Source organism: Alexandromys fortis, unplaced genomic scaffold (assembly GCF_014885135.2).
Source record: "Alexandromys fortis isolate MF-2015 unplaced genomic scaffold, M_Fortis_MF-2015_v1.1 scaffold_128, whole genome shotgun sequence".
NCBI lineage: Eukaryota > Metazoa > Chordata > Mammalia > Rodentia > Cricetidae > Alexandromys > Alexandromys fortis.
In genome coordinates, this window is record NW_026068012.1 from 3,030,583 (window position 1) to 3,057,727 (window position 27,145).

At 49.4% G+C, this 27,145-nt stretch overlaps 1 protein-coding gene across 1 annotated transcript; it reads right to left on the bottom strand.

Annotated features, from left to right (window-relative positions):
• Positions 1 to 1,676: 1,676 nt before the first annotated feature.
• On the bottom strand, positions 1,677 to 22,598 carry LOC126513667 (integrin beta-2-like protein). Its single transcript, XM_050162161.1, has 15 exons — positions 22,479 to 22,598; positions 17,707 to 17,767; positions 17,423 to 17,511; positions 16,416 to 16,596; positions 14,774 to 14,944; positions 13,772 to 13,929; positions 12,723 to 12,878; positions 11,832 to 11,927; positions 8,331 to 8,471; positions 6,951 to 7,138; positions 6,083 to 6,327; positions 5,355 to 5,592; positions 4,318 to 4,505; positions 2,257 to 2,409; positions 1,677 to 1,980 (listed from the first exon to the last, which is right to left on the bottom strand). The coding sequence occupies exons 2-15, from the start codon at positions 17,762 to 17,764 to the stop codon at positions 1,910 to 1,912; spliced, it is 2,133 nt and encodes a 710-aa protein (XP_050018118.1). The 5' UTR covers positions 17,765 to 17,767; positions 22,479 to 22,598; the 3' UTR covers positions 1,677 to 1,909.
• Positions 22,599 to 27,145: the final 4,547 nt, after the last annotated feature.

Here is a 27,145-nt window from a genome sequence, read left to right on the forward strand (position 1 = left end):
ATATTAAATATTGCAAGCAAGCTCCAATTAAATGTTTTCCTTTATAGGAGTTGTTGTATGGTCATGGTGTTTCTTCACAGTATAGAGCACTGACTAAGACAGAGGGATGGGGGATTTTATCATTATTTCTATAGGGTACTAAGTCCTTTGGAAAATTGTCTCTTTCAGGATTGCTTAAATCTAGGACAAAATTATGATAAGACAGGAATTTGGAGACAGGTATCCTGGGATGCCAAGGCTGACTCAGAGAGGAAGCTGTGGGCAAAAGTAGACTAAGGATATTTAACAGGAAGGACACATTTTGCTGGCAGTCTAGAAGGACTTGCCATTGGGTTCTCTATAGTGCCTAATTCATGAGTGGAGATTGATGATGTACAATAAAAAAAAAATCCAGAGAATACTGGAGAAATACTTTCTGGGTGCTGGCTCTACCCTGGTTCACTATGGAAGGGAAGGGTTCTGGAGATCATCAAGAAGAATGACATGAAAAGAAGAGAAAAGGAAAACCTTACACTGGGCAAAGGCTGGTCCCTAGAAAGGCCAAACAGTGGACAAGTAATCTAGCAAGGAGCAGGTGTAGCAGAATGGACCTAGAAGGAAATATCACGACAATGCCTACCCTGGCATCAAGTCTTCCTAAGCTCATGGAAAAAACCAGCCGAGGTTTTTTCTCTTTTTTTTTTTTTTTTTTTTTTGTTGTTGTTGTTTGTTTGTTGTTTATTTATTTTTTTTTGTGGAAATGGGTATGCAGATGTGGTTTGAAGCTGGTTTGTTTCCCAAAACTCCTGCAGGGGCTTAATACTTCCAAACTATATGTTAATGGTAGTAAGAGGATAGAAGATTAATTTCAGTGTGGTGGCTAACACCAGAACTTTTGGAAAATTATTAGATTAGGCAAAGTCATCAGATTGAAGCCTCCACAATCCTTGTGCTCACTTTTATAAGAAGAGGGAGAGAACCCACAGAGAAAAGAAAAGGAAAGAAAGAAGGAAGAAGAAAGGAAGAAAGGAAGAAGGAAGGAAGGAAGGAAGGAAGGAAGGAAGGAAGGAAGGAAGGAAGGAAGGAAGGAAGGAAGAGGAAGTCAACTCCTGGAATGATGGATGCTGAGAAAGCTATAGCCTGTAGTGGTTAATCTTGATTGCCAACGTGACTAGATTTGGAATAACCTAGGAGACACTCTGAAGGAAGGGCATTTCCAAGCAGGTGTAACTGAGGTAGGAAGATTCACCCCAGACATGGGCAGCACCATCCTATAGGTGAGCGAGGGTCCAGGACCAAATAAAAAGAGAGAAAGTATGAATGCCAGCATTCATCTCTCTCTGATCCCTGACTGCAGATGCAAAGGGACCAGCTTCCTCATGTTCTGGTTATCATGGCCTTCCTGCCCATGGTGACCTGTATTCCCAGAAACAATATAAACATTGGGCTAGTTCTGGGAAAAGGAAACCCTAGAACTCACTGGCTAGCCAGTCTATCCAACTGGTGAGCTTCAGGATCAAGGAAAGACCTTGTCTCAAAAAATAAGGTAGAGAGTAATGGAAGAAGGCGCCTAATGTCACCTCCTGACATGTATGTACACAGGAACACAAACCCAAAAGAGATGTTTAACATGTAAATTAGCCCTACATTTAATTGAACTGGTTTCTTACTTTTCACACAGAAAACATGCGTCTGGCCTCCTAAGACTTAGGAAGTTTATTTTTTTCCTCAAAGTTTTATGAATGATTGAAGAGGGGGCTGTCCTTAGAAAGAAGTCCACTGAAGATCTGGCATCTTGGTCGCTATGGGAACAAATAAAGCCAGCTTTTGTGTTGGTGATTTTGGGGAGTATAAGCCATTTGCTGGTTGGTTATAGTGTGGAGGTGTGGTTGGTGGGTTTTTTCTGGTTGGTCCTGATGCCTTATCTTCATCAGGTCTCCCGTCTCTCCTGATGCCACCATGGTAATTCCTTATGGTGCTGTTCTTGAAGATGAGGCTCTTCTGGAGAGAAACCAAACATGACTTTGTTTGTGTGGGGAGGACTTCTCGGGCTCTCTTGGAGGCTACCAGGTCAGTTTAAAGATGTCACTTTGAGGACCAAGGCAGAAACGGAGGGTCTTCCCATGAATTAAGTCTTTGCAGCAAAGCTTTTCTAGTATGTGCTCAGCTGAGCTGCTGAGGCAGGGTGTTTGCTGACCTCCAGAAACAGCCACAACCTACAGTGTGAGAAGTTACAGAGCATAGCAGGGTGCAGGATCATATAGTCTAGTCACTTACGCTGGTCCAGCATGCGCTGAACCCCACCCATTCTGGAAAGCTTGACCTTCTGGGTTTTCTTCAGGTAGATTATCCACAAGACCAATAGGAGAACAGCAAGCAGCAGGACACCCACTGCAATGCCTACCACAATGGTGGTGACACTGGGACACTCTAAGGAAAAAGCACAAGCCATGAATTATGTGAGTCTCTACCCACAAGTCCACAGCCTCTGCATGTCACCCACTCTCCCAGAAGGTCCCGCTCCAGAGACTTGCTCTCTGCCACACAATATGGGTAGACAAGAGAACACAGCCTCAGTCAGCATCAGAAAGCAAGGCCAGTCTCTGTGGTCCCAAATGATACTTAAAGGCCACTAGGCCTGGCATTTTATTCACAGAGAAAGTTATGGACATTCCTGAGGGACCCTAAGCCATCTTACTGCACAGTGGGAATGGGGACCCCAGGAGAAGTCCATGATTATGGCTTGAGGACAGGTCCTCACCCAGAGTCTGTGCCCCTCCTACTCTCATGGGTTTCAACTTGAGAATGGCTGGAGAACAGTAGGCTCAGGTTTCTGTCCTATAGAAGTTCCAGTGTGCTGCTGGCCAACATTTCTTGTGGTTGCTCAAGCAATCTCTCTGCCTTTGTTCTTCCAGCTAAGTAAGAATGGAATGAGAAACTAGAATTCTGGAGCTGCATGCCTAAGACCTGTAAGGACATCTTACCTTCTGCCCAAATCTGCCATCTTCTACATCTTTGGCCATTGTCACTCTTTACTTCTCCAAACTGCTCTAACAGCCTGTGTCTCATCCCTCTGTTGGAGAACCCTGGACCTTCAAACTATCACTTAGTCCTCTATCTCTTCTGCCATCTCCATCCAAGGGTAGTATCTGTCCATACTACTTCTGGACTCAACCCAGCTCAACCTGTCTACCTCCAGTCTTATTCCTGACCAGGACAGCAATATTTGGCAGGACCATGCCTATCTCAGTTCAAGACAGGACCATGTCCACTTGGTCCCAGGCAGTATAAACACACCTTGTACTGATGACTGGACAGTGTCCACCTGACAAGGGAGCAACCACTTTATACACCGAAATGATTATTTCCTCATGCCTGACAGGACCATACTACTACTATATCTACCTGGTCCCTGATAGGTGTGTGTTAACCCAACTGTTGCTAGAATTGTATCAATTTGGTTCCTGACTATGTGCACCTTGATTTCTGATAGTGCTGGGTCTGTTTGGTCACCGAGAAGACCATGTTCACTGTGTCCTCTTACAGTACTGTTTCCAATAGGACACTTAACAGTTCTGTGTGGTCACCAGGAGGACATTGTCCTCCTGGTTGACAGACGAGATTTAAAAAAGAAAAAAGACAATGTGAGTATTGCCATTTTTCTTCTGGGAACTTCTAATAGCTTTTTGACATGCTCAGGAACAAACTTGTACCCGAAGAGGATGTGTGGTACCCGTGCGCTGATGACTGTCATGACCACCGACCTACTGGGTCTCCTTATCTCAATGATCTCATTTTTCCTTCCAGGAGAATGGGCTGCTCACCACATGGTCTTTGTTTCATTTTAACTGTAGTTGCGACAGGACCATGCCATGGACCCCACAAAGACTAGGTCAGAATCTTCCATTCACAGATATTATTGTCCAGGACTTGAGCTGCATGGGGCAAAGAGTGCTTGAGATGCATTCACTCCATTCCTTTGAGACTCATGATAGGTGTCCTGAAACAGCTAACCGGTACCAGTCCTTGGGGTCCTCCCATCAAACGGGAGATGCTCCAACTGTAAGGTGTGGTGCTCCCATGGTGCCATGCTCAACACAGACTGGAGCTACCACCAGAGGTACCTGTCTGCCAACCATCTCTTGGTGCAGGGCCAGGTGAGGGTACTGCTTACCTGCCCAGGTATCCTGGATAGTTCTCCTTCTGCTACTGGGTATCCTTGCCCACTGGAGTGAGACCCTTCCCTTTGCAGCCCTCTTGCTATCTGCAGAGGCTCTTGGGCTAGAGATCTTGTCACCATATCCTACCTCACCAGATCTGGGCACTGTCCAGCCTTACCTCGGCTCTCCTCTACATAGATGGAATAGATGCTTCTCCGGTCTCGCTGGCGCACAGTGTAGGTTGTCCAGCAGCCCTCTGCATCCTGTTCACTGCAGTTCTTGCGATGAAATTCTGAACTCAACAGATTCATACACTCCCAGAAGCAAGGTGCTCCATTGCTGAGATTTAAGCACTTGGCACAGGAGCTGAGGAGAAGTTGGGAATGAGTTTGATGAAATGGGATGGCAAGGGGGTGTCCAAGGGCTCAAGGATGGGCAAGGTGCACACTGTGTGAGGGCACACAGGTGTGTTGGGTGCAGCACTATGCAAAGATGCATGACTGTGTCCGGATTTACAAGTGTAGGAGACTTTATGGGTGTCAGGCTGCATGGGTGCGTCAGGGTGAATGGTGAGTGAGTGCATACTAGTGTGTGAGCATGTCCCAGCCAATAAGGGTGTACTGGTGTGTAAGGCTGTGTGTGTGTCAGGGTCCACGAAGTGTCACTGTGTACGTGTATGTTCGGGAGCTCTGGTGAATGAGAAAGTACTGTGTGCAAGGCTGTGTGAGTTTGTCAAGATGCGTGTTATGTGAGTGCAAGCCGGTGTGTCAGGGTGCACTGGTGGATCAGTTTGTCTAGGTGTGCAAGACTTCACAGGGATGCCAAGGTGTATTACTGTGTGAGCATAGACTGCCGTGTCAGAGTGCCCTGATAATTAGGGTGTACAGATACGCAAGGATGAGCAGGCATCTCAGGGGACGTGGGAGTGTCAAGGTTCACGGAGTGTAATATATGAGGGTATTCCACATACAAGCTGGTCCTGTAGTGAGAATCCCAGGCGCCCTTAGAGGTCAGCACAGTGGTATAAGTGAGGGTAGAGCAGACGGTGATCCTGGGAGGAGACCAAAGGGCAGAGCCAGTGGAAATTGGATCCAAGGGAGGTACCGACCCCCTCAAAATGACACGATCTTGCTGAGAACTACGGTGTAGTGGCACCCCTGGGGACCCCCAGGGAGCCTAGCTGTGAGGGCAGCGTGGGTGGTTGGGGACACTCACATGTACTTGTGGCAGCGCGAGAAGGCAGCAGGAGAAGGAGGAGCAGCAGAGCTCTCCTCACACAGTGGTGGATAGTAGCCGGGGTCACACTCACAGCTGTTGCAGCGGCAGCGGCCATGGCCATTGCACAGTAGCAGGTTTTTGCTCAGACAGCCCTCAGTGGATTTCCAACACTGGCAGGCTGAGCCCTCAAAGTCTCGCCTGCAAAAGCACTGGCCACAGAAGCAGGAGCCCCTCTCTGGAAAACAGCCGAGGTCACACAACTCACCTTCCTGGAGGTGGGTGGGAACTAGGAACCACTCTCCCATCACCCTGGGCCCTTGCCCGATAGTGCCTGCCAGGGAAGACTGTACTTACAGCCTCCTTGCTGCCTGCTTCTACCAGTACCTTCTCACCCAGCCCTACAACACCAGGGAAGGACAGCTGGGCAAGGACACAGGGACCAGGGAGATCCCCCACCCCTCCAGCAACACATCTGCCTTTCAGCCAGACTGGGCCTCCACATCGTGTTTGAATAGCTCTTGAGTCAGGCCCGTTACTTCTGTTGTCCTCCAGGGACAATGGCTGACCCTCACAGACATGGAAGGCCTGGCCAGCCTTACTGCTGCTGTGTAGCTCGGCAAAACTAGCAATCATCTGTCCATCGGGCCCAGCGTCCCTCTCAACACCTTCTGCTGCCAACTGACAAGAGAGTCCATCCCCCAGTTGCAGTGGCCCTTGTCACTCACGTGGACCACCGCAGACTTGGCCATTGTATCTTTCACAGTTCACATTGTCACACTCACAGTACTGCCCAAAGATCACTTTGTTGGGGTCGTCACTGGTATGGCACTCACACCGCCCACAGATGCAGTCTCCCAATCCTGAGCATACAAGGGAGCTGTTGTCTTTCTGGCAGCTTCTCTGCAGTTCCTGGCTGCTCTGGCCCTGCGTCTGGCACTCACAGTTTTTCCCTGTGTAGCCAGAGTTGCACCTGTGGCCGTATAGGAAGGTTAGCGGTCAGGTTCTTCCCCGAGGTAGTCACACCTTCAGCTCTTGGGCCCAGTGCACACCCAAACACCTGTAAAGTATGGCACACCACGGCCACTCCTTTCTCAGTGGTGTTCTGAGTGCGCACCTGAGGTAGACCCAAGGCCGCCCTGGGTAGGGTGGCCAAGCATAAGCTTGTCCTTGGCCCATGAACAGTCCCTCTGACAGGCTACTATGGCATCGCGCAGACAATGGGGCAAATGGTACACTACTTGAGGCTTCTGACAGTCCCTGGATCTTTGGTAGCTGATAAACCAGACCTAAGCTTTGGCTTGGTCTCAGTCCTTGCCTGCTACTAGATCTGTCTTCTGGTGAGAGGGGTTTCCTGTGAGCCAGTTCTCTGCCTGGGACCCTTCGTGGAAGTCAGGATTGCCGAAGAATACCCTGGCTTGGCAAGTGGTAGCAAGGACTTTGGGAATGTGAACCCCAGACTCCCTACCAGCTCCTCACACCTGCAGCCTAGGAGCTATCTGGGGAAGAAAGTGCTGTGGGCTGTCTGCCATCACCTCATCTATAGATACCTTTCCCATGGGTTGGACTACCAAGAGTGTCATATATGTGCTTCACCTGCAGACACCACATTCCATGACACCCTTGCCTCCACAGAGGCCGTGCTTCTGACTCGGGTCCCGGCACCGGCACTCACACTGGGGAAGGACCTGCACAGTCACCGTATCAGTGAAGCTTAGGGCCTGGATGACAAAGGCCTGCTTCTGAATGCACTCTGAAGCCATGACAGTGACCTGGAAGGTGACCTGGAGGAGGGTAATGAGGATTAGACAGGGGCCATGGGTGACCAGGGTCATGGTCCTACTCCTTCCCCTCAGGGGTGCTGGGAGGGATCAGAGTGATGTCTGGGGAGGGGTGGCATGGGTTCTTTCTGAAGCAGAGGCTCTTGGGACAGACTATCGCTCAAGCTGTAGGGAGTCCAGACCCCCACTCCACCCCACCCCAGCCCTTACTAACCAGCATCCAAGCCCTGCTGTGAATCAGACTAGGGAGGCAGCGTTTTTCATTATCCATACAGTAGGAGATTTTTAACAGTGAACGTGTGGGGCACAGTTTTCCCTTGTGACCAGAATGCTAAGATAATAGAATGCCACAGGGAGTGTGGTGTTCTTTATCCAACCCAGAATAGAGGTGAGCGTCCCAGGCTGTGCCAGCACACACAGGTGGGACAAAGATGGCAGGGCTGATGACAGAGGGTGCTGGGTGCTGGTTTGCAAAATCAGGCTACATCTGAAATCAGTCTAAGCCAATGGTACTTAAAGATATAGAAGAAATGTCAGTAAAAATAAGTAACGCACCATCTAAAATTGAGAATAAAATTTGTCAGTTTCTCATATGAATCACCCAGCATGAAGGGATGGTATTCTGTTTGGGGTGTGTGTAGGGTGTGTGTGTGTGTGTGTGTGTGTGTGTGTGTGTGTGTGTGTGTGTGGTGTGATGTTAGCTCATGAGCTAAAAGAAAAATTAAAACCTGGGTAACAAATTTATATTTCTTAGGGAAAGAAGTCAGTTTGTTTTTCTGCTCACCTGTGTGGCTTGAGACTTGATGTTTCCATCAAAAGGTAAAATGAAACAAAAGTCAGAAAAGCTGACCCAATCCATACCTAATTTTTTAATCTCTCATCATGTCTAGCAACTGCCCCCTAGGGGGTGCTGTTATTGCATGACTGGTTAGTGTGTCTGGGCTATTCCAGGAGGGGTGTGGGGTTTCCTGGTCTGCGCATTTGGTGCCTTCCTGCTCCTTAACATTACCGTATAGACAGCACCAGTCTGCCAAGTGATGTTTAAAGGGAGAAGCGTCTGGCCGCTGGCCACCAATTGCTTTCCCATTTGCTTGCTCCAGGTGAGCCTCTGTTTCCTCCTGAACGTCCCTGAGATTGAGTTATTGAAATACCTGGTGGGCCCTCTAGCATGCTGGGTTGGGAACCCCAGGCTCACCTGGTCGTTGATCTGCACACCGTCACACTCTCCTCTGGATTTGCCTGTACTTGATGCCCCGTTACTGCAGAAGGAGTTGTAGGTGACTTTCAGGGTGTTGGGGATGGTGGTGTGGTCCAGGAAGACCCTGGAGGTGAGTCTCTGTGGGCAGAGAACAGCCATGCTCAGGGGTGACAGGTTCAGCTGTCCCTGCCCCCCCAGTACTGTGGCACCGTTACACTTTTCATGCCCCTCCTCCCCTGCACACCAGTTGATGACACAAACACCTATTGGGTAGCTCAGTGAGCATGTCAGGGCAGGCCAGCAGGTCGACGCCATGGTTTGCTCTGAGACAGGCCACTGGAAGGAGACCAGCATAGACACAGCTGTGAGCCCTTTGAGGACAGTCCCCTCACTGCTGAACGCCAGGGCCAGCTGAGGAGGAGCCACAGACTGTTGAAGATGTGAGAGACGGAGCACAGATGGGAGGAGAAAGGGAACAGGTGGCATCTGGCAAGCAGGCAAGTATGGCGTCACTTGAGTCATCCCTAGAAAGGCAGAGCTAGACTGGGTAGCGGCCTGGCACAGAGTCTTTTGGGGGGCATCTGGGGTTCACAAGGCTAGAGAAGAAAACGAAACCTCTCCATGGTTAGTGACGGCAGTGTTGCAGGGGCCCCCACACACTGTGCTGGCGGATCCCAGGATGTTTGGTCACAGAAGGCTAGGTCAGAATTTAAGGATACCCGTCACTTGTAGATTTCTGTATCTGTATGCCCTGAGCAATGCAGGATGTCATGCATGCTGGTGTCTGCCGGAACCCTGGGACCCCGAGGGTGTGGACTTGGATGCAGCTGTATAGACAACACACCAGGGAGGAGGATGAGGAATGTGGGTCTGCAGTGTTTGCCTGGGGCAGGAGTGGGACCGGCATGCAGGAGGTGCTGAGCTGGTTGGTTTCTGTCAGCTTAATACAAACCAGAGTCCTTTTGGAAGAGGCAACCTCGGTTGAGGAATTGGCTTATCAGACTGGCCTGTGGGCACGTCTATGGGCATTTTCTTAATTGTTAATTGATGCAGGAGGGCCTAGTTCACTGTGGGTGCTGTCTCTTTAACACAGTAACAGAAAGGGAACTAGGACAGGCCCTTCTTCCCACGACTGTCTACACAGCATCTGAATTTACTAAGGCCATGTCTGCGGTCTCCCTGGCCCGTGAGACAGCATGTGCTCTTCCATGGTCACCTGCCCTCCAATATCTCCATGGCGGTAGGCAGGGGAGCGCCCCATCTAGGTAGGACTTGGAACTCATGTTTTAGGGAGAGCCAGAGGAGATCTGTGAGTCACACACTCATTCACCAGTAAGAGGAACGACCCTGTCCTCTGTGTCTGTCCAGAAGACTGTAGGGTGCCCGTGGGGGCTGCTGGAGGCTACAGCAGGGTTCTGTAAGTCAGGGCTCTGCCTACTGTGAGGTTCAGACCATCTCACGCAGCTACTCCAGGAGACTCATCCTGTAGGTATCCTTAATGAACTGTGCCACATTGCTGGAGTTACCGGAAAATTCCATGATGGCCAACGTGGAGATGAACGCGGTGAGTCTCTGTTGGGAGAGAAGATCAAGCTGGCACCTGGGACCATCAACTCCTCCATGCTCCTGAGGGCTTGTGACACCCAGGGGGTCCCTCCAGCTCTCCAAGTGGCTAGGATGATGCACAACTGAGTCTCCACTTCACAGAGTCACAGAAGGAGCATTGGTGGCATGCTGCCAAGTGCCGACACCTGGGTCTTAGTACTCTTGTGTCTGTGGTATAGGTGCCCCAGGCAGGCAGTTCCATTTTCAAGCTGTTGATGTCACTGACTGGGGAACACACACCTGTCTTATCACGGGACAATATATCTTCAGCATATCATCACGGTGGACAGAAATCATACCCATGACACATAGGGGCACGGATGGCAATAGAAAGTGGTAAAATTACAGGAAGACGAGAAAGAGGTTAGCCTTACTGAGCATCGCTGGGTTTGAGCAATCTGACAAATTGCTCAAATGGCAAGAGGGGACCATGTTACACAACCCTGTGACAATCAGCCCTGGCAGAACTGGTCTGCTTCCCAGAGTGTCCCTGGAGGTGGCTCGGCTTGAATCCCTGGATAGCTGACAGACCATCATCCTCCCCACAACTGCCTAGTGTCACTCAAGGACTGTGTCACATGTCATGAAAAGGGAATGTTGGCACCCTGTCCAGACAAATCCTACCGACAGTCAGGATAGACACTTCTTTATCCATCATTGTCCCATTACTCTAGAATGGAGTCTGCCTTCTCTGTGAGCACAGTAGGCTTTTTACATCCAGGCCACCAAACCTCTCTGAGCTCATAAACTCACTGTCATTTGTCTTGGCTATGGGACCAGCCCACCAGAAAATTCAGGCTCTACCTTGTCCCATTTATGAAAGTTGCTGTCCCCTCAGTCCAGAAGCATCCACAGGAAGGGTCTTGTGTGTAACATTCTCATGGGCTCCCTGTGGCATTGACCAACCTCCCGAAAACAGAGCCTTATGGAGACCTATGACCTCTCAGGGCAAAGGAAGTGGTGGGCCTCAAGTCTTCCATCTGTGGCTTCCTCCCTTGTCACCATGCTGTCTGTGGAGTATGACTCCTGACCCACTACAAGTCTGTGAGGAGGGGATTGTCATAGCCCAGTCACAGATGGACATAGGAGCTGTGACATCCTGACAATGGAGTGGCCTCCTCTTTGTTCTGCTAGCTGCCAACCTGTGCAGAGCCAAACCACTGTTCCCTGTGGCTGCTGTGATGGTGGTATTCCAGGCTGCCACCTCTCCTGTTGTTGTCTCTGCAGGGTAGCTTCCCTTCTCTGGAGCCTGGGAACCTAACAGCAAAAAGTGTGGTTTGCCTGTTGTCCTGGCAACCAAGGCTTGCCTGAGACCTGTGATGTGACCCAACCCTGCATCCTCATTCAGCAATGCACATCCAGCCACAGTCAACTCCCCAGCCATTGTAGGGCTTCCTCCCCCACGATTCATGTTCATACTCAACCCAGCCATGCACCCAGCTGTTGTGCAAGGCCACACAGCTTCAGAGAGTCCAGGCACAAGGGGAGTCAACCTGAATACTCATGTGTCACACGAGTGTGCCTATGAGGATGGATGATGTCAGGGGACACTGATGTCACTCTCAGATGGGGAGAATTTGGAACTGGGGGCAGCTGCTTTCTGAATTAACTGGATGGATGTGCTCAGAGGTCCTCATAGAGGAGGGGTTCCCAAGTGGTCCCACTGCAGACAGTAGCTCTGAGGTTCTCCTGTAGGGATCCTGCTGACCCAGAAGAACTGGTCATCAGACAAATAGATCACGGCCATCTTCCTTGTCTCAGACTTCTGGTCTCAGGCCCTTACTCTGGCAAGTGGAAGCAGGACTCCACTCTGGTGATCCCGTGAGAATGCTGGGCTTCCTCACCCTGCAACTGAAATGCCTGCCACTCTTGGTGAAGACCCACCTCTCTTACCTCATGTGTTTTCACCATCCTCGAGGGCACCATGACAATGGGCTGGATGTTGTTTTCAGCCAGTTTCCTTGCCAGCTGGAGCACTGAATGGTTGTCCTGGAGAGAAGGGGCATCCCGTCAGACCACCCAGTGGCCTGTATCTCTGAGGACTATGATGTATCACCCTTGTCCTGTGGCAGAACCTTATCTGAACAAGGCGCACAAATATGTGAACAGAATTCAGCAGACATGAATGATGTTGAAAGACAGTTAAGAAAACACCAAAAGTTGCAATGTGCGTGGTCTCTTGGTGCAGACCCGGGATCCCTCTAATCAGGGCAACCTCTCAGCCTTCCTTCTAACCTACATCCAGTCATTCGTGGCTCTGCTAACCCACAGACCCCACTCTAGCAGGGACCCTCGGCTGCCATGCTAGGTTGGGACTCAGGGAGGGGGGTCTTCATTGTCCTCCCTTCCAGACTCTTTAAAGTTGCCGCTAGTCCTGCTGCAGCTTGCCTGCAGGGCCCTCCCTCCTAGCCCACTCCATCCCCTAGGGACTGTTTTTCTCAGTGGCTCCTTTTAGCCCTCCAGCCCATCTCATACTCTTTGTGACTCCCCCGCTGACGTGAAGAATAGGGGAGACTCTCTTCAGTATGTCTTGGTGTCCTGCCGCTGTGCTCTGGCCTGAAGCTGATACCTGAGACCTAATAGGACCAGTCACAGCTTCCGAGTTTTTCTTGAATGTGTTTCTTAGGTTGGAAAGAGGTATTTAAGGCTCTGGAGAGGTGACCCTGACCTGGCTGTTATGAGGGGGCAAGTTTATAAGAGTCCTGTTTTGTCCCCCATTTGGGTTCCTGTCTTGTGTCACTCAGGGCTAAGCCTCAGATGACACCAGGGAAGGAAGGGGCTCACAGGTTCTCTTCTGCTCTTGAACACGCCATCTTCCAAGTGACAGTGACTATCACTGGGATTCAGTCTGGTACCCAGACTCTTATCTTTAGCCAAGTGGAGATCGTTGTCTGTGATGAGCACCAGAAACCGTGTCCCATTGCGCCAACCAATTTCTCCCTGAGAAACGAATGGCCTGGAGTTACCCGCTGTACTTTTTCTGCTGGCCACCTCAGGAGCCAGGTGTGGCAGTCTAGAACCTGCCCCTCCTGCTGTGGAGTTTCACAGCAGCCAGACAAACAGAAAGAGAGTCAAGATTGAGTCTGGGGTGTGTCTGCTAAGATGCCCGAAGTGTGAGGTAAGGGGACATGAAATGTGTATCTACTTCCCAATAGGCAAAACTTCTACAGCCCATCCCTCCAGACCCAAGACTAGGCTCCCAAAAACATTCCCCCAAAAATCTGTGGTGTCCATCATGACAGGCAAATCCCAAGTGTGAATACAGGGACCACAGGGGAACTGCATCTTCCTGGAGAATCCCCAGAAAGGAGTGTGCGCTTGCAGCACGCTGTAGTCTGACAGGGTTCCAGGGAGGCCGGAAAGCTGTGAGAAAAGAGCTGAGCCAGCACAGAGTTAGCTTGCTGCAACAGTGACATAAAGAGACAGCCTGGGACAGGTGTGGGACAGTGTGTGGGTGAGAGAAGAGTCATGAGAGCAAAATCTGGCCAGGGATTGTTGTCTTGCCTTGGAGGTGAGAGTGGGCCCCTGACTCAGGACGTGTAGGATGAGGCCCAGGTTACCATGACCACTTGGCGAGTTCTAGGCTTCAGGAGGGTTAGTGGCATCACAGATAATAGTGAAATCTGCAGATAATCTTCCAGGTTCCTTTGCCCTCTTCCCTCTCTCCCTCCCAGCCACCTCCTGTGGCTCTCTAGAAGTCTAGTGAGGGTTATTCCTCTCAGGCTGACAGCCAGCAAAGGGGCCTTGACCCTTTGAGAGAACATGGCTGGTAGGTACAATAGCTTGCAGCACCACGGAAGTCATCAGACCTCAGAAGGGCTTGGTAGGCTCACCAGGCACGTGGCGACTTGCACCATAGCATCCAGCTGTCCCTTGGGAGTATCCAGGCTTCCAGAAACCAGTTGCTTCGCCAGTTCCTTCTGAAACTGACCGGAGTCATCGGTCAGCTTCAGGATGTGCTGGAAGGTCATGTTCCTGATGAATCCGAAACCTGAGGAGGACAGGTGAGGCTGGGAGGCTGGGTCTAAGACAGGGAGGTGAGCCTGGGAGATACCTGGACACAACCTCAGTTTCCCTGCCTTATAGTAAAACAAGGGAGAGAACAGGATGGTGGATGTGTGCGTTTGAGTATGTATGTTGTGGGAGTTCCTGTGCATACATGTGAGCATTCAAAATCGTGTATACACCTGGACACAGTTTACATATGTGTGTTCCTATATGAATGTGAGCATGTACAGGTGTGAAAATAAATTATTCATCTGTGTCACTGTATGTATTTGAGAATATGTGTGCACATGTGGTCTAATACATGTGTCAGCCTGCGTGTGACTATGCACACACATACAAGTGCATGAATGTGAACACAGATGTCCAAGTGTGAGGGAGGACATCACTCTTCAGGGAAGAGAGTGCTGTTTGGGGGAAGCCAGGCCAGGTGGAGCTGTGCACGCATCACACATGCAAGCACCCAAGCCTTATTCTCTGAACCTGTTGGTGTTTGTGGAGCTCTGACCCTTGATCTCCGGCTCATTGTGATCACTGCCTTTACGCTACAATTGCTACTTTGTCAACCCAATCTGATGTTTACTCGTTTTTAGAAATTAGCACTTCTGTCTTTTGAGCTTACCCCAAGAGATGAGTGAGAGAGGAAAGAAGAACCAGTGGAGGGCTGAATCTTGTGGCCAGTGACTGGACATGGTGCGCTCCACTCACAGTGATGTTCTGAGAACTCCCCAGTGGCAGCTCTCAGGTCACTGCCTCTGGTGTGTGGGGGAGGGGTTGCCCAGGATACGGGAAATGCTGAGTCTGATCCCTGCAGTGGCTGTGGACCTCACCAATATGGCCTGATCTGGTGATCTCATTGAGGGCTTGGAGCAGGTCACTGCCCAGTGTCTGGACATTGGAAAGATGGTCTTGCGTGGAGTCAGAGATGGCCATCAAGACGTACAGGTCAACAGAGTTGTCCTGGGTCCTCTGGACGCTCACGTTGAATGCTGCCGCTTGCCCTGTGAAGGAGAAGGGTGTCGCTGCTGGGCTGTGTTGTCTTAGGACACTGGTACTGAGCAGGGGTTGCACATGAACTGTTCTCTCTAGTAGCACCTCGGTCCTCTCAGTTTCTTCCATCATTGCTGCCTGGGATGGCATCCTTGAAAAGGGACCGATAGCTATCTATACCTGGTGGTGCACACCTTTATCCTCAGCACTAAAGAGGCAGAGCAGAAAAATCTCTGTGAATTGGAAGTCAGTGTGGGCTACATAGTGTGGCCCTGCTTAAAAGTGAGAGGGCACCAAAATCTCTCCTGCTTCTTCTGCCATGTGGGGACACCAAACAGATGTCTGAAGTGGCTTCTGAGGAACCCATTTCTATTCTCCAGATCCATGAGCAGGATGTCTTGTGGGTGAGTTAATCAGCCTGTGGAGCCAGCCCACACAAGCCCTTTGCTTCTGCCCATGGCTCCATTTACCACTCTGGCTCCCTGGGGCCAGGCCTCATATCAACACTGGGGCCTGTGCTCCGAAACACTTGCTGTGGCCACAGTTGCATCATCTGTTGGGCAGACTGGTTGGTTTAAAGAGTTTCTCAGTTGCAGGGCTCATCAGTGCCCTTCTTCCCTCAAGAACACTTGGCCTTCTGAGATTGAACGCAACAGCATTTTCCAAATGTTTTGTTCTCCCTTCTTCACACCAAAGCAAAGCAGAACAAAAACATAGCACAGGGTTAAAAGGGAGACCAAGCATCCAGTGTAGACAACAGACAATGGAGGCTGGAAGAGATTTGCTTGCTTAGGGCTAGCGAGAGGCAGAGCTATGTATGGAGAACCTCAGCCTTTTAAGTTAAAATGCAATTATAATGAACATGGTGTGTAGTGTGTCTGTGTGTATGTCTACCCTTGAATCAATCCCTGAATTCAAGTGTGTCTCCTGCCTCAGTCTACTGAGAGTATTTGGGAGCTCAGGTGTCTGGAGAGTGGACCTCAGTCATGAGGTTCCCAGCAACCTTCAGGCCAACCTGGACACACACCCTGCAATGGCCAGTGTTAGCTGTCCACCTTACACAATCTAGAATCACCTGGGAGAAAGGCCTCAGGGCCAGCCTGTGCGTGACTGTCCTGAGTCTGTCAGTTGAGGCTGGAAGACCTGCCCACTGTGGGCGGCACCACTCCCTGGCTGGGATCCTGTGCTCTATGACTTGCACTTGCAGCGGCATGCATCCCTCACCCTCTGCGTCCTGACTGTGGATGTCCTGCGCTCAGCGGCTTCAAGCTCCCGCTGCTGTGGCGCCCCCACCTCGATGGGCTGTACCCCTGAACTGTGAGTCAAACCCTCTCCCATTTGAGCTGCCTCTGTCAGGAATCTCAACACTGTCAGGAGAAGAAACTGAACCACAGTCTACCTGTCCACAGTGACAGAGGGGATGCTGGCCAAACTCCTGTAAACACCATGTGCCCCATCCGCTCCAGGCAAGTTCTAGCCTACCTGGTCTTAAGTAAAGCGTCACATTTTGTGGGGACAGCTGCCTCTGGTCCCTGTCCTTGTCCTCCTGGGATTCAGCAAGGCTCTTGGGGTCCACGAGGTACTCAGATGTGCAGCCCCTTAACAACAGTTGCTCCGAGGTGTCACAGCGGAGAGACTCTGGCTGCCCTTGGCCTGTGAAGTTCTGGGGAAAGGGCCAGGTTAGTGTCACAAGGAAGATGACAGATCATAGGGACTAGAGATCCCAGCCTATCTCCTCTTCACTTGCCATTACAATTTGGCATAGAAATCTCTGTGGATGGGGACAGCCTACCAAGGAATAACTGGCCTTGAGACAACCTCGGTCTCCTTGAGGGCTTCAAATCAGGCAGCTGGAGACCCCTTTCTGCCCTTGAACTACTCCCTCTAGCACTGAGGACTTGAGTTCAAATCACGGCATCTACACACAAATAAATGCTGCATGTGCCTGTAACCCAGCATAAGCACTCTGGCCACCAGCTCGGCTCTAGGAATTGAGAAGGAATAGGCGGAGACTGGTGTCCTCTTCTGTACTCTACTTGTGTGCGTGAGTACATATACCTATATCACACACACATACACAGGCACATAGACACACATACAGAGACACAGAAATACACACACACACACATAGACACAAACGTACAGAGAGAGAAACACAGACAGACAGACACACACCCCACCCTCAATGTATTTTTAAAAAATGGGGAGAGTCATTCTGGGAGAATCCAGAATATCCAGAGGGGCCCCTGGGCAGGCTTGAGACACTAAAACATCTTTGAGCCAATGATAGTCACAGAATATTGAGCAAGATAGAGATGCATGTATGCATTGGGGGAGGGAAGAAAGGAAAGACAGACAGACAAGGCGGACAGTCATGGGGGAGGGTGGAGACCAGAGAGAGAGACACACACAGAGAGACAGAGAAATAGAGAGAGACAGAGAGAATGAATAGATGTTATACTCTGCCCATCAACCCATGGGTTTCTTACCAGCTTCTGGCACCAGGCGCAGCCAGGCCCTGACCTGATGCAGTCCTGACAGGAGTTCACTTTGTCCTTGGTACACCACTGAGTCAGGGCTGGGGAGAAAGTTGGGTGAGTAGGTTCTGCCCATCCCAGCTGCTCCAGAGTCAATAGGGGTGGGGAGGGAAGGAGCACAGGAGAGGTCAGGTCAGGACTGGAAGCCCCGTTTGGCTCTGTGAGTGGAGTGATGCCCACAGGGTGTGTCTGTTCTTTTCAGCACACCTCATAGGAGCTGACTTCATAGAACTCACCACATCCCAGGGAGAGCAGTCCAGTTAGGATGAGTAGCAGGGGGTGCCGGCCCAGCATGTCCTGTGGAGGGAAGGACCTGGTGAGTCAAGGCTGACCTCCTACAGAGCCTCTTCTGGATTGTCTGAAATGCAGGGCTGCTGAGGGTGGAGGGGATCTAGTCCCTGATACCTCAGGGTGTAAGAATCAGTCAGTCACCAATGTCACCAGGCTCAGGGAAGGAGGAAGTGGGGAGCCACAGGCCTATTGAAGTGGCTGGGGCACCAAGCGCAGAAGACAGGGCACTCACTGTAGGTGATATATACAGACATATGCAACACACACACACACACACACGCACACGCACGCGCACACACACATGCACACACGCATGCACATGCGCACACGCACACACACACATGCGCACACGCACACACACATATGCGCACACACACACGCGCGCACACACACACACGAACACACGCACGCACACGCACACACACGAACACACGCACGCACACACACGCGCACACACACACGCACCATGTGCTATATGTCAACACAGACACTGCACACCCACCACATGTTACAAATGCTATATGTGCTCCATGCTGCTGAGGCCGAGCCTTCAAAGATGGAACCTGGGCTGCAAGCTGAGACTCTGTTTGTCCTGGTAGTGCTGGGAGCTATTTATGTGTGGCTGTAGGCTGCTGCTTGTTCTCTATCACAGCCTTCAACCTGTCCTTAAGGTGTCTGAAAGTGGACAGTTTCAGGGTTGACTAGTTGTCTCTGGCCAGACTTAATTACTGAGTAGATCACACCAGCTCTGGGTGAATATCGCCTAACTTAGATTTGTTCTCTTGCCAAGGGTACCAACTGGACTCCCTCTTCCCCCCACAAAAACCAAACCAAACCAAACAAAACAAAACACCAGTGGCAGTGTGAAAACTCTTGTATCCTTTGATCAGGAAATTTGAACAGGATGGATATAGACCTCGGTGTACCCTACACTTTCCAGAGAACAGGAAGGGGCCCGGGTTACTGCAAGACTAACCCACAGATGCGGTGTCCCAATGACCTGGTGACAGGCAGCCTATCAGGGTGGCTGTGGTGCCAGCTCCCATCTCCCACATCGCTCCTTGCTTATGAGAATCCTGTGGTTATTACAAAGAATGGCCTGAGAGACTCATCTCGCAGGCTGGTGACAGGCAGGCACTCCAAACAACCCTGAAGGCAACCACACTAGGAAACCCAGGACCCACCAACTCACCAGAAAGTCTGCAGCAAAGCCAGCTTTCTCCCTGGGGAAATGATGGCACAACCCAGCACTCTCAGGAAGTGGTGAGGCTTACCACAGCCCCTGCTTTGGGCTTTGGTAAGTTTCCTTTCGTGGAGATTCTGTTGAGGACCAGGGTCCCCTCCCTTGGCACCAAACACAGGCATCAAATGGAGACCTTATTTTAGGTTAAATCAAGCTGCAAACACCTGGGACCCGAGGGATGCCTCGGGGGGAAAATGGATCCCATCTATGTAGCATGTTCCCATGAAAAGCAGATACCAGTGAGGGCAGGTGGCTGAGACCAGCAAGAAGAGGTGGGTGACTTCCTGTTGTGAAGTTCTCCCAGTTGCAGAACCCTCCACCCAGCCCTCGGAAGCCCCAGGCTCCCTGGGGGAGATACCTGTGTCAAGAGTTACGGGAGTGAGCAGGGGGGAATTGGCAGAGCCCCAGGGTGGGTTTGGAGGGAGAGCAAGCGGCAACCCATGGCCACCGTGTCTTAGGGAAAACAAAATTAAAGGCTTGTGATGATCACAGCCCGCTCAATAGTTTCCACGGAAGCCCAGTGCCAAGATGGAGTCACTTCTGTCTGTTCACTCACAAAAGACCCGGGGTAGGGGGGCAGATGAGAACCACGGCATCAAAACACTGTTCTGAGACCCAATGCTCCGGGTAGGGACAAGCTACTCCATCACCAGTATTCCCACTTTCTCCAGTAATCCTGTCTATGTCTTCCAGTTTTATATATAAATGTATATAGTGACATCTTTTAAGGATAAGGCTTTTTCTTTATGAGAATTTCATTATGTGTGCAATGTAACTTAATCACATCCACCTCCACTTCTCAGCCAACGCCCACATCTCCCTCCCAACTTTATGTCCTTCATTATTTAGTATTTACTTAATTTTTAAATTCATGTGTCCATGCTTATCTATCTATCTATCTATCTATCTATCTATCTATCATCTATCTATCTATTCCACATGTGTGTGGGTGCTCGAGGTAGCCAGAAGTGGGTGTCTGATCCCCTGGAGCTGGTATTACAGAAATTTTTTGTCTCATGTTTGCCTTGGAGACTGAACTGGGGTTGCTGGAAGAGCAGCAAGCATTCTTAACTGCTGTTAAGAGTTATTAAATAATTCTTAAATTATTAAATAATCATTAAAAAATAACAAATTATTTAAAATTAAAATAATTATTAAAAATTAAAATTAAATATTATTTTGAGCCTGCTGAGTTCAGCTTGTGCTTCTCACGTGCATGTGGCCTTGCTGTCATCTGTTGGATCAGGGCTCCCCCCAAAGAAGAATGACTCTCCCTCCCATGACAGCCATCAACTGCCAATAGTACCGGGCAGAGCCTTGGAAGCCCCTCCCCCTTTACACTGGAGTCTTTCATTGTCTTGATCCATGGCGGGTCTTAGAAGAGCTCTCAGTTCTGCAGTAGCTAACGCACTGCCCGAGACTGCAGATTCCACAACCCACTGGCTCTGTTGTTCTCACCACATACAATCCTGGAGTGGATTAGACCATGGCGGCGGCTGTGCTCCATCAATCACTGGATGGCTCTTGTTCACTCTTTCACCCACTCATCCCTCTAGCAAGTGCTTTTCGGCCCCTCCTGGTAAAAGACTAGATGTATCTAGTCTATCCTTAAAGATTACTGGATTCTGCCTCTACCGGTCCCTTCAGCGTCTGCATTGCCCCCACTTCTATTGAGTTTCCACTCCAAATGTTCCAGACACAATGGACGCCACTTAAAATCCAGCTGGGAAGAACTGCTTTCCTGGAGCTGACTGTATTCTCAGACTCTAGAGCACCATGAGAGCCCTGCCTAGGGCTGGGACAAAAGAACCCCATACCTGGAAGCTTCTATAACAGCAGCATCGTGCCTCTCAGGCTCAGGGGTCTCTGCATCTCATACCGGCCAGGTCTAAGCATCCCAGAACCCTGCCCCTAGCCCATGTCTACATCTCTTGCCCACAGGAAATGATAAGACCTATGCTACCAAGTTATGAGCAGGAGTGAGGCTATGGAAGGCCCACTGGGGTCAGGGCCCACCCAGGGTACTGGTCACTGATGCAGTAGAAACAGGGCTCCCCGTTTCCACGGTGTCTCCTCCGCCGGCTGGCCATCCGTTCCCACACAGCCTCAGTTTGCACAGCATCCCAGAGTCCTCAGCAGCTCTTCTCTCCACCCATGGCTCCCAGTCTGGTGCTGGCCTCCATGTCACAAGTGTGGAGTCACCGTTCCAGGAAAGGGGTTGGTGCTACGGCTTCCCCGCTGCTCTCATCATCCACCCCAGTCCTCTCCTGTCACGACTGCTGCCGCGGGCGCTATAGGAAGCAGAGGCCGTGCATGCTGTCCTTCCACTTATCAAAGGACAGCAGTGCAGGGACCCAGCCCTGCAGTCGGTGAGCTCTGGTGGTGATGGTGGCTGGGAAAGGGGCAGGCCACAGCGTTCAGATTCTAGAAGATCCGAGGGGAGCCCTGGGATCCAGAGCCATGACTTCAGCTGCCCCCTCGTCTGCCAGAGGCCTTGAGAACAGCTCTTATGAATGAACCTGACCATGGTGGAGAGGTTAGGGTTACCAGAACCAGAATCCCACACCAGTATTGTTCCCTTAAGCACAATGCTTACCAAGTGTGACATCTACCAGGCCAGGCCTTTTAAAGCCTGAGCACCAGGGATTCACATGACACCACTAAAGAAGACACACACACACACACACACACACACACACACAACATGGACACCTAAGCACACACTGTACACACATATATGTAATAGATACTCATACATGGGAATGTACCTGCATGCGATACATATCACACACACACACATGCACCACACAGACATAATTGTACATACATATATGCATGCATGTGCATACCAGCACACTTCACACAGACCTGTGCACATGTGCACAGACACATATATCACACAAACTAACCCACCCATCCCTCACACAGGTGAGTCTGAAAGTAGATTTATCAGGGCTAGAGGTGCGAAGAGAGTGGGACCAGCTGAGGCAGGAAGAGGCAGACACAACTGGGTCCTGCACGTAGCCCTGGGAACTTCCCCCAAGCTCCAGTCCTTCCTGGACCCTCCACTTCCAGCCTGGGGTTAGGAAGCCCTCCCTACAAGAGGATCATCCAGTCTCTGCTGGGTCTGGTAGCCACCATGTCTCTGGAGGCCCAGATAGTGTCTGGGATCCTAGAACCAAAGCAGGAGACCTGTGCGTCTGTGCTTGTTCTTCACCAGCCTGACCTCATGTTCTCAGCTCTGGATGTTCCTAGCCTTCTTCATGGTTCTTCCTGGAGGTTGCAAGGGGCCTTTCCTACTACAGGGCCTTGACCGGGTAGTCTTGGAACAGTTTTCTTTCAGACTCCCTGGACTGGGGTCATAGAAAGGCCACAGGATCCTTACCAGGGCTGGGGTCAGGTCTCCTGCTGCTTAGAGAAGATTAACACTGAGGTATCCCCTGTGAGAGCCACAGGGACAGTGCCCCCACTCACCACTTGGCTCCTTGGAGGCCTCGGCTCAGCTGGGGGTTCTTCAGCTCCTAATCAGCTTGTTCTGGGGACTTCTCTGGCAGACACGCCTTAGCTTGGTGCTTCCTCTTCTGACTTAGCTCCTGGGAGGAAGTGGTGTGATCTGTGGCTGATTGCCCTACACATGGGCCTTACTCAGTCCTCCGTGCCTTGTCACACACTCTCAGCAGCTACAAGGCAGGGGGGGACCTGGCAGTGATGAAGTGCTCTCACGGAGGGAAGTAGACCAGGGGAGGAAGGGGAGTTGCTTGGAACAGCTGTCTGGAGACACTGGAAGATTCCCCAGCATGCCAAGGATGGGTCGTGATCCAAGGGTCAGTGGGCAGGGGATGGTTCTGGCAGATTTGTGCTCCAGATGTGGGGAGGTATGGCTTAGGTCTGAGCACCAGGCACAGAGCTACAACTCAGGCAGGAAGCAGCACCGCACAACAGGTACCCTCCTTGCTCCCCACCTCCACCCTCCTCTGACATCAGATTGCAGTTTGGCCTTTTAATGTGGGTAAAAGACCAGCAACTTCCCAGGAATGCTCCAAGCCTTCAGGCCTGATTGGAACTGCTGGGCACCCAGTCTCACGGACTGAGCAGCTCCCGCCCTCTCAGGTTCTCCAGTGTGTAGATGGCGATCAAGCCCCCTCTGTGTAAACTGATCTAGTAAATTCCTTTTTATAGCACAGATTCACCCTTTGGTTATTTTCCTCTCCAGACCATGGCGGACACAGCAGAGTATATGGTGTCTTGGAGTACACTCTCAAACATCACTACATTTCTTGCTACCGAGGCATTGGTCCCAAAGAGTCAATAAACACAGTATTTAAGAGATCCCCAGAATTAAAACTGATGATCAGATCCAAAGGAGTCTGTTTCTTGCAGTTATAAAAATGATCTCAGTTTCCATTTTGTAACATATGTGCTTATAGATTTATGTGTTTCCTCTTTCTTGTTTCTAGATTTATATGAATTAACTCAGCCTGAATCCTTGAGCTTTGATTCTTATAAAACCATAAACAGTAACTTGGTTAAGTTTTTTCAAAACTTTTAATTTCCATGCTTCATGAAATGATGGACCAAAGCCCAAATCCTGATACGTTTCTGGAACTTTTATGCTAATATATTTCATTGTTGTTGCTGAATGTGCACGATCACATAGGAAATTTAATTTCTAAAATAAGGACACTAAAAGTAAGCCTTAAAAGGAAGTTGTCCACCTATCTATCATCTATTTGTCCATCTCTCACTATCATCTCTATCATCTATCTATCTATCTATCTATCTATCTATCTATCTATCTATCTATCTATGTGTCTATCTATCTATCATCTACCCATCTATCATACATCTACCTATCTATCCATCTATCTGTCTATCATCTACCCATCTATCATCTATTTACTATTTATTTATCTATCATCTATCTACTATCTATCTATCTATCTATCATCTATTTACTATCTATTTATCTATCTATCATCTATCTACCATCTATTAATCTAGTTATTTATCATCTATTTATCTACTATCTATCATCTATTATCATCTATCATCTATCTATCTATCTATCTATCTATCATCTATCTATCTATCTATCTATCTATCTATCTATCTATCTATCTATCTATAATCTATCTATTTTATATCCTTTCTTTGCTAACCCAGCCCTCCATGCACTCTGGACTTCTGTAGCTATGGTAATGGAGCCTGCTTTATACCTTTCTGCTAGTAAGGGTATTACAGGAAGAAGAGTGTGTGGTTCATTGCAGTTCTTTTCACATGGTTATAATGTTGGCTTCTGTTAGTCAGCTGTGCTATTTAGGGCTTCTTTCTTTCTTTTTGAGTAAACTTGACACAAGTTAGAGTCAGGGGGAAGAGGGAATCTCAGCTGAGACAACGCTCCCTTGGGAATGCCCACAGACAAGTTTGTGGAGGCATTTTCTTGATTAATGATTGACGTGGATGGGCCAACCCACTATGGCTGGTACCACCGGTAGGCAGGTGGTCCTGAGTGGCAAAAGAAAGGCTGAGCAAGCCCTAGGCTAAGCAGAGCTCCTCCATGGCCCCTATCTCCGTCCCTGCTTTCAGATTCCTGTCGTCTGTTCTCGCCCTGACTTTCCTCGGTGATGGAGTGTGACCTGAGAGTTGTGGGCTGAAACAAACCCTTTCCTCCCAAAGCTGCATTTGGCTGGTGTCTGATCACAGAAATAGAGAACAAAGTAGAATAAAAAATGGAACCAGGGAGTGGACTATTGCTGTGATATCCCTGCCTTGTTGTTTTGCAGATAATTCTGGAAATATTTGGAGTTTTGGGACTGGAAAATTCATTACCGCTCAAAGCTTAATGGGCTATTCTGTTGGAGGCTGGGCAGAAATGCTGCGAGCAGTCCAGACAGTGGAGGCCTGGGTGGTAATGCTCTGAGCAGTCCAGACAGTGGAGGCCTGGACAGTAATATTGTGAGCAGTCCAGACAGTGGAGGCCTGGACGGTAATATTGTGAGCAGTCCAGACAGTGGAGGCCTGGACGGTAAATATTGTGAGCAGTCCAGACAGTGGAGACCTGGCTCGGGAAGTGTATGAGAGAAGTTTGAGAGTTCCTTGAAGACTCTACAGAACCATTCATTTTATATTTCTAATTCAGAATGTGGTTTCTGGCCAGCTGGAGTCGGAGAATCAGCTGGGATTGAGAGGAGACCAGTATTATTTCAAGTGAAACCTTTGTTTGACTGGGACAGTGGATGTTGGTCACCTGGAGCTAATATTGGCGGTGATTAAGAAGGCATCAGTCTCGCTGTGTGAAATCTTCTCACGGGCATTTTCTTGGGGTCGGCACACAGAAGCTGTAGTCTGCAGAGGCCATGGCTGTGTCTTGAGCTGGCAGCAAGACTTGGTCATATGTAAGTCTCCCAGATGGCACTTGCTTTGACGGCGTGAAAGGGTCATTGAGAACAGTTGAGGCCGGGCACTGTGTGGCAGAGCTAGAGTCTCTCAGAGTGCCACTGCTTTACAAAGAGTGGGACCTGGGAGAGTGGAGCTGATCAATGAGAAGGAGTAGAGTCTCGTGCAATAGTCAACTTTATTCAGGAGTCAGACAGTTTATACTCTGAGGAGTAAGAAGGTCATATGACTATAGTTCTCATGAGTTCAAGCTGTCACAAGGACAAGCCACACATGGCAAAGCATACTTTTCCATAGATGCATATAAAGGCTGGACAAACATTTAACTGAATAACAGCAGCAAGCAATAACAAGTAAACGCCCTCTATCCCTGCCCCTGGCAGGAGCACGGAAGCTCATTATATGAACAGTTCTGAGTTTTGAAGAAGCTGAGGTCACAACATTCTTGTTTTCTTGGAGTGATCTCACAAGCACGCAGAATTCTCCTCACATGGCTGCATTCCTGGACCATGTTCTGACTCCTGAGGACAAGCCGGGTAAGAGAAAGATGGTAAAGATGAAGCCTCATTTGTGACGATGACCTCGGAGATTGGAGGTGCCAGGTCAGTGGGGTGACTGCCAAGAACAGCATCCATTGTGGGGTTGACCATCCTGAGCCTGCAATATGGGGTGTGTTTGCTGTGAATGGCAGAACCAAAGAGGGGATTATAAAAAACCTTCCCACTCATTGAGGATCTTGAGGAAGTACCAGATAGCAAATATGAAGCTATTTGTAACATTGGGTTCTGGTTTTGCTTCAGTTTGATCATAACTGTGTCCTGATGTTTCCCTACTAAAATAAGAAGTTTGCAACTTATTTTAATTTTGCTGGAGTTACAGTTGAGAGATATTGGATATTTTAAAGATAGTAAACTTTTAAAAGTGTTTGAAAATTTAAAAGTGTGGAATTTTCAAATTGACTATGTTTTATATTGTGGTATTAATGTGAGGTCTTGGAGAAATAAAAAATTATGGTTTAAAAATGATATATTTGTGTTTCAAGTTGACTAAAGGTCAATTATGATCTTTTTTTTTTGTCAACTTGACACAAGCTAGAGTCATCTGGGAAGAAGAAATCTCAGTGAGAAAATACTTCCACCAGATTGCCTGTAGGTATTGATTAATGATTGACATGTGAGGACCGAGCCCGTTGTGGTTGGTGCCGCCCCTAGTCGAGTGGTACTGGACTGTATACAAAAGCAAGCTGAGTGATCCTTGGTGTGCAATGCTACATTCCTCTGTGGTCTCTGCTTCGGTTCCTTTGCCATGTTTCTGTCTTTTCTTCCCTCAGCGATGGGATAATATTTGAAGAATATGATGAAACACCACCCCTCTACCCTAGTTGCTTTCAGTCAGTGTTTTGCCATAGCACTAGAAGCAAAATAAGTTATCAGCTTTGTCTTGCTATGATAAAAAACACTGGGGGGAAAACCAACTTAAATGAGACAAGATTTACTCTGGCTTGTGTTTTCAGAGGTTTTGGTCTGTGGTCGCCTGGTCTGTGGTGGGCAGAACCTGCTGGAAAGGTACAGTGTAGGAAATCTATTTGTCCTGTGATGTTTTACTTTTTGGCTTTTTGGGGGGCACACCACCAAGCTCCCAAATAAATCACACATGAAGGCTTATTCTTAGTTATTAATGCCTGGCTTGTTTCTTGACAGTTTTTCTTGAATTATCCTGACCACTTTTTGCCTCTGGGCTTTTTT